The sequence below is a fragment of the Setaria viridis genome, chromosome 7 (genome assembly GCF_005286985.2).
Source record: "Setaria viridis chromosome 7, Setaria_viridis_v4.0, whole genome shotgun sequence".
NCBI lineage: Eukaryota > Viridiplantae > Streptophyta > Magnoliopsida > Poales > Poaceae > Setaria > Setaria viridis.
The window spans coordinates 16,100,932-16,108,682 of NC_048269.2; the positions used below are offsets into that span (position 1 = coordinate 16,100,932).

General features: G+C 46.2%; 1 protein-coding gene across 1 annotated transcript; it reads right to left on the minus strand.

The window, feature by feature from the left end:
• Positions 1-339: 339 nt before the first annotated feature.
• On the minus strand, positions 340-4,818 carry LOC117865451 (uncharacterized). The gene is made up of 5 exons (XM_034749665.2): positions 4,333-4,818; positions 4,072-4,220; positions 3,917-3,965; positions 1,589-1,731; positions 340-597 (listed from the first exon to the last, which is right to left on the minus strand). Exons 1-5 carry the CDS (start codon positions 4,379-4,381, stop codon positions 511-513), a joined length of 477 nt encoding a protein of 158 aa, XP_034605556.1. The 5' UTR covers positions 4,382-4,818; the 3' UTR covers positions 340-510.
• Positions 4,819-7,751: the final 2,933 nt, after the last annotated feature.

The following is a 7,751-nucleotide window of genomic DNA, read 5'->3' on the forward strand; positions in this document are numbered from 1 at the left end:
TCCATGATTTGACAGTCCATGATTTGACAATGTGCTGCTACAGTAAACATGTGCTAATCATGGATTAATTAGACTCAATAGATTCGTCTCGCGAATTAGTATAGGGGAATTAGTATAGGGGTTCTGCAATTAATTTTATAATTAGCTCATGTTTAGTCCTTCTAATTAGCATCCGAATATCCGATGTGACACTTCTAAAGTTTAGCACCTCCTATCAAACACCCCCCTAAAACACCCCCTAAGGTCCACTTAAACAGTGGTGAATCCTAAAAGCCAACTTACAAGACTGCCATGTCATCAGTTCTCCACAAATACAGACTCATCGAAAACAAGCACCAGTGATAATCACAACTATACTTAGCATTTGAGAAAGGTCCACAGATTCAGGGAATCTTTACGGTCAGCTGATGAACTTGCTTACAAGAGTCATAGATGTCACACATCATCATTATTTGAAGGGTAAACACCAATCAATTTACATAGGATCCTGGGGATGGCAGCCAGGAAGTCTCACTCGGAGCGAATTCCTCCCATGAAGGTCCTTGGGTCAGGGCAGGTTCCACTGAACTGAGCCTGTGAAAAATCGAACCCCGGGTTCTACACATGGTAGATAGCGGAATTAGAAAAGGAGCATGCAAATCGAAACAAGACTTTCTATTTAAGTAGATCTACACTAGAACAGTATTATTCATATTGTTCTAGTTTTCAAGAGGTCTTTGCAAAGAAAAATAAAGTTGGCATGAGCATGACTGGTTTCAGGTACAACTTCTGTAAACACCATGATGATGTTATCCCATATTTGCTCTTTCTATCAAACCTAGGGTAATCGACCTTTTAGACATTTGACAACATGGAGTTGAAAGTATGATACTCTAACAAACTTCACATATTTGCAGTTAGGCAATTTCTGAGAAATTGCAGAGTTAATTACAATAAGAGTCAGAAAACTGCTGAATGCTAATAACTGCCAGCAGCTGGGTGATACTATCCTCATTCTGGGTATTTGATTACATTTGTCTAGGAAGGTATGAAGTATATGTTTTTTAGCATACACAACAATATAGAGATGAAACAAGTTCCTGAGTGTAAAATCCTTTTGGCTAGAACAAGTATTATCCAATTCCACCTGATTACATATAGAAAGTCGCAACCATTTTCAATTTAAACACTCTCCACACCCAAGTGAATCATTCATGCCTTTGGACCATTACTGTCAGTAATCAGATGGAAACAGATACAGTTGACAGCAAAACTTATCAGGTCCAATTCCAAGACACAAACATTTCCACATATTGGCAACCCGTTTGTCTATCCCATTCTCATTTAATCAGCTTATCTGAATTCTCTAGTTAATTACAATAATTTGAATAACAAAGGTAATCTTGCCAAACTTTTTCAACCATATTAGTAACTGGACTTGAGGGTTTAGCAAGCCACACATGGTACTATGGTAAGTATAGTTGGTTATTCACAACAATTAAGCTCTGTATATCATCATAAGTGAGTTACTAGGATCCAAATGTAAAGCATGGCCCTTATACAAAAAGGGATACACAGCAACAAAACTAGTACAAAAAGTTGAGCATACCTCTTCTTGAAACCTTTGCAGCATAAGCCGTTTTTGCTCTTGATCTGCCACATATGGATCCAAGATACCTTGCCCTTGTATGGGAGATGACCATGTCTTCCCCTTCTCTCTTTTTTGCAGGGTGATATGCATCTCACCATCCACTGTATTATTGTCACCATTGTCCATGTTAATAATTATTGCGCGGAGAAAGGTGCTACAGACTTAAATGCAAGTACAGATATATCCATAGTACTAAACTTCATGAGTGGCTGCCGGTACATGGTATGAATGTCATTATGCATCAATATCAGAGAAATCAATCTCATGCCATCACTAACTCACAAGTCACAGGTGACTGGCTGTTCTAAAAATAACCACAGAACAGAAGAGTTCTGGTTGTTAAATGCAGCAAAGGTAGTTCGCAAATTCACTTACTATGTAGACTGAAAGAAAGGATGTTTTTTCGTAAGTCCCTAAGTTGGCACTACCAGTGAACTAAACCAACGAAAAACTTACAGATGAGATGCACCTAAAGCTAGTTAGGCTTTCCACTTCTCAAGTTAACTCGGATAGGAAAAACTAAAACCAGCCACTAGTTGCCAGCAAAGAGAATTCAAAGACAAAGGAATCTTATTTCTATTGGTACCTTCATTTTCAATAGATGTGTGAATACATGCGGTTAAAGTCTAACATCTTTACCCAGTAATATACAAAATTAATGGCACACTGCATTTGTCCAAAAAAAATACATATATATGATTATAGATAACTATTACCAGGGGTGAAGCTCAATATAGTTTGGGGGGTGCAAATGCACCCACGCCAAAAACAAAAGTAAGAGCTAACCATCTTGTTTTACCCCATATGCACCCCCCCTAAGTCCAACTCTATGCATCCCCCAAGGTCAAAGCCACGTCAGCGTGTTCTCTGGTCTGTGAGCGAGGCAGCGTTCAGCTCAGCATGCATGATTGTGTACATATCAATTATCCATCAATCCTCCACATCTAGAGCTTTCCTACTCACTCCCTTCGCTTGTTTCCCACCCATGCTGAAGCCATCATGATACCTCCAGATGGGCTGCTTGGCTGCTCAAATGTTGTTTGTTTTGGAAGTTCTAAACTACTAATTATATTGTCTCTTTATCTTTTTCCAGTAAAAGCATCCAATTTTGCACAATAATGTTTCATTGTATGACCACTGGTTCAGCAGGAGCCAAAAAATGGGTTGCTTATCTAGTGAGTAGTAGCTTTTGTTGATCTGTAGACTGTAGGGTTCCAGGTTCTCCTGTTGTAGTAAATACCGTGCAATATAGTGTTAGACCGTATGTTATATGTTGAAAAAATAACTGCTGGTTTTAGATTCAATTTTTGGATTCTTGCGAAAAAGAATTGGAGAATTGTAATGGAATTATTTCACATAAGAGAGAATAAATTTGAAGGGAGTATTTGAATTTATGTTATCGCTTTGACATTTGTATGTATTAATCTAATAATGATAGATAAATGGATGAAACCGTTAAGCTTAAGCCTAACAGCTAGTTTAGTACAATAAAGTATGAGATGTCAGATGCTTTGTTCACCTAATGTCCAACATCTTCTATTCGTGATTTTTTATCTTCTCCTCTTCCTTTACATTAACAATATCATTAGTGACTTTTGAATACTTTTAGTGCTATTTACTACCTCCATATCGAATTACTTGTCGCTGCTAGACTTTTAGTCACGATGTTTAACCATTCGTCTTATTCAAAAAATTATGTAAGTACAATTTTATTTTGTGTGCGACTTATTTTATCATCAAAGGTACTTTAACAATAACTTATCTTTTCATATATTTACAATAAATTTTTGAATAAGATGGTATTGCGAAGAAAATTCAACAGCGACAAATATTCGATATGGAGAAAGTGCATTGGTATCACTGTACTGGTGGTAAAGTGGCGCACCCCCCTCAATTTTGCTCTAGCTTCGCCACTGACTATTACCAGCATACAACTTTGAAAAATTGTCAAAGTAACATGATGAGGACATGGTGGTGTCTGAAATGACAAGTAAAAACACACAGCATGCCAGATCAGAGGAAGTATTGCTCATCAGCAATATATGCTTGCTAGTTTTCAACTTCCTGACCAAAACTAAAACCAACCTCAAAGTTGCATTCATCAAGTATGCATTAAACAAGTAAAAGCATCATGCTAATTTGACCATTAGCAGCGCAATCAGTTCGCACTGCAGATGAATTAAACGCCACAACAATTTCAAGAACCGTTCTCACGTGGTGTCAGAAATGCTGCCCAAAATCAATGTCTAGAGCAAGAATTGCAGAGGCGAAGGAATTGGGCCACACCTATTGTCCAGAAAGACGTGTCCGTCTTCACGGGGTAAGTCAGGTCGTGCTGCAAAATCACCCAGAAAAAAAAAATCAATCCCCAACCACACGCGACGATATCAGGGAATAGAGTGGAACCGAATCGCAAGGGGAGGCTGAGGAGATGCACGGACGTTGAGGTATGGCGGGTTGCCGCGGATGCCGACCTCGACGTGGCCCGCCTGGATGGTGCAGCGGAAGAGCTTGGTGGGCACGCCCTTGGGGAGCTCGATGTACATGTTCACCTCCTCCAGCGTCTGGTCCCACTCGAACACCTTCTGCCCTGCTCAAGGCCGGGTTGGAATGGGGATCAAACCCTAGGTCAGAGGTGAGGGCGGGCCCGGAGAAGGGGCCGGGCCGTGGAGGGGTGCGAAGGAGGAGGGGAGGCGGCTCACCGTTGTGCACGAAGGCGTGGCGCTTCTCGGGGGCCAGCTTCTCCGCCATGGCTGGCAGCGGGGAAAATTCTGGGACTCCGGGCGCTCGTGACCCTGCTGGACGCCGGGGCCGGATCCGCCGCGAGCTGGACGCCGCCTCCCCGCCACGAGCTCGAGAAGGCGAGCAGCACGGGGCTGGGACGGAATCCGCAGCCCTCCGCTCGTGCTTCCTCTGGTGCCGGCACCCACGCTCGAGACGGAGACGGAAGCAGGGTAGGGCGCAAGGGGCTGGCGCTGCTGCTGGTGGGTACCGGACGGGCTGACAACGAGGGCCTCCCCGGCGTCGATTTCGCCGGCGAGCTCGTCTGGGGTGGGTCGGGGGCGGCTGCCGATTCTTGCGGCGGCGGAATCGAACGGGGCAAAGTAGAGGCCGAGAGAGATGGCGTGGAGTGGAGGGATGGGAAGATACGGGAAAAAAAAAGAAAAATTGAGTAAAATGCACTCGAGGTCCATTAACTTGATGCTATTTGAGTAAAGTGCATTTGTAGATCCGTAAAGTTGTGTCATTTAGGTTCATACATCTTTACATGGGCACCAATCGCTGACATGGCATGCTGGCCGAGCATCTCATCTCGCATCCTACTCCATCTTCCTCTCTCCAACGATCTCTAGCTAGGGAATTTCATCGAGCAGGTTGTGGGCGAGGTGAGGCCGGTGGATGAACTCTAGCAAACTTGTTGAAGAAGTGGCGCCGGTGCCGGTCGTGGGAGCCCTGAGTTGAGACTGAAGTCCTTCCAATGGTAGGTGGTGCGCCACGACTGCGAGGGCAACGGCTCTTCAGGCCACGGCGGCAAGGCTCTGGTGTAGAGCCACTTGAGGTCCGGCATCGTCGATGGGATCGGAGGCCAAAACACGATACGGATCAACCTCCCGTGTTACAAAATTGCATCCAAGAAAGAGAGAGGATGAGAAATCAGAGAGGAAATGGAACTATGGAAGGCCAAAGGAAAATCAAAACTCAAGCTTTGGTGGTAGTCTTCGTCATCCATGGAAGCTCGTCCAGGTTCAGATGGCGTCGCACACACATAACATGTCCCAGCCTTTGAGCGTCCGATCGATCTCGTTGGCACGCGGTGCACGAGGGGCTGCTGTTCTTGCTATCCAAGGAATACTGGCCAGCCGACGATGTCGGCAGTGGCGATGATGCTGGGCTGCCGCTGCCCTGCTTGAACTTGTGCACATCCCACCTCTCCGTGGCGTTAGCGCGCCTAGGCCTGGGAGATGAAATGGGGAGTGGGCCTCTCCATATCCATCTCAAACAGCAGCACAAGCTTCGTGTCTGGCACACCGTAGAGGCTCAGCCATGCTGGCACCTCGATGAGCGCCAGCGTCGCCACCTGCCGCTCGCATCCGTCCGTCAACGCGCCTGCCCTACACCCCATGCTACGGCATCTACTCGCCGCCACTCGTTGGCCAAGGCGAGGTTCGGCAGGTCATCACAGGAGGGAGTCACAAGTCATGGCCCCGGCGACCCGTTGTGAGGGAACCAGAGGAATTGCTCGATGGTGGTGAATATTGGCGTGCGTGCCTTGCCCATCGACAATTAGCGAAGGCCAATGCATGCTTTGCTGCGGCCGTCCCCCTTCTTCTCCATGGCATTCTTGAATGCTAAATGAATCCAGGTGGTCGAGTTCAACCTGTTCGATGAAATGTCCAAGCCGAAGATAAAGGAAGATGGTTAGGGATGAGACAGGTGACGTTCAGTCAGCATGCCATGTCAGTGATTGGTGCCACGTGGAGAGGTATGGACCTAAATGACACAACTTAAAAAGTTTATGAACCTAGAAATGCACTTTCAAAGTTCATGGACCCAAGTGACATCCCCTTACAAGTTAATGGATCTTTGATGCATTTTACTCAAGAAAAATCTAGGAATTGTTATGTAACACCTCGGGTGTTAATCTTAGGCTTAGTGAACCTCATTAGTGCATAATGGAGCATCATGGCATTGCATTTGCTTAAACCCTTTTAATTGTTGTTTATTGTCCAAATGCAACATTATGAAGTAACTTAAAATTTTAAAATTTTGCTTTACAACTGCGCCTCTTGATATTTTATTCAAATACTATATGCAAAATGATGATTTTACAATATTTTTGCTTAATTTTTGGATGATGAGTGCTAGGGTTAAAATTCAGTGAATTTTCAATTTTAACTACTTTCCTTTTCAAATTCTGTGCAAACCTGTTGAACTCTGCAGTTAGTTCAAGCTTCATTGTGTTGTTTGTCATTTTATCTTTCAAATGGGTATTTTTGGGTAGTTTTTGGTCAGTGGTAGCTTGCTCTTTGAAGGGGGAAAGATCGTTTCAGAAAAATAGCGCGGGCCCACTTATCACAACTTTCTCCCTTCTCCCATCCCTCTGCTTCTCTGCCGCGGGTGGCAAGGCGGAGCTCACTGCCACATGCCGGCGCCTATGTCACAGGGCCCTCCACCCTCTGCGACTTCGCAGTCAAACCACGTGTGTGCCCCATTAAACCCTGCGCACACCATACTGCCGCCATCCCGTCGCCACCGGCTCCACCGCCCATGCCGCTGACGCCAATGCCAGCACCTGCGCTCGCCACTGCTCACGGCTGTCCTCGCCCATTGTTTGCCAGAGCCCAAAGTACGGACGACGACCCTCCGCGACCTTATCCTTTCCCCGATTGCTGGTCTTCTCTCCACCTCTCTTTTTCTTCCTTTCTTGTTTCTCCTGCAGACAGAAATGAGCCGAGCGAGCCATTCCACCGCCAGCCAAATCCACCCATTCCACTCCGCCATTTTCCAATCACCGCCACCCACAGCTAGCTAACCTTCCCAACTACCTTCTCCACCTCTTCTTGCCCACCGCCATGCACCCTAGCGTCGGGGATTGAAGTCCCCGCACAAGCCATTGCCGTCGGCCGCCAAACTCTACCCCACCGTGGATGGCCCTCTTCCCGACCCCCTCTTCTCCAACCAACAACGCAAACCGAACCATGGTGATGTCTTGGTGCTCCTGCTCTCGTTCTTGCGCCGTTTTAGTAAACTTTCCACGCTCGATTCTGTGCTCACCGCCGGCCATACGCCGCCTCTCGCTGAGGGTAGGTCTAGGGTTTGGGATTCGGGGAAATAGGAGAGGAAGGAGGTGAGCTAGATGATGGGGAAGAGTCAAGGATAGTCGTCGATGTGGGGGAAGCAGCCACCGTGCCGGTGACGGTGCGCTGCCGCCATCGGCCGTGTGCGCGCCCGAGGTGGAAGAAGGCCGGGGTGTTGTGTGTGAAGGAAGTAGAAGCTCGGGGGGAGGGGGTTTCTATAAGAGTGCAGGGTAAGTGTTAGGTGGGAAACTTTCAAGGGACCTAAGCGCTAAATTTGAGAGCGGTTTTGTAAAGGGAAGGCCAGATCTGTTGGGAAAAGATTT

Bases quoted from the DNA above. Each gene is read 5' to 3' on its own strand.
- LOC117865451 (XM_034749665.2), bottom strand. From the start codon at position 4,381: ATGGCGGAGAAGCTGGCCCCCGAGAAGCGCCACGCCTTCGTGCACAAC. The intron at 1,732-3,916 runs GTGTGGCCCAAT...ACAATAATACAG, and splicing joins CACGTCTTTCTGGACAATAG to TGGATGGTGAGATGCATATC. The intron at 598-1,588 runs GTATGCTCAACT...TACCATGTGTAG, and splicing joins TGCAAAGGTTTCAAGAAGAG to AACCCGGGGTTCGATTTTTC.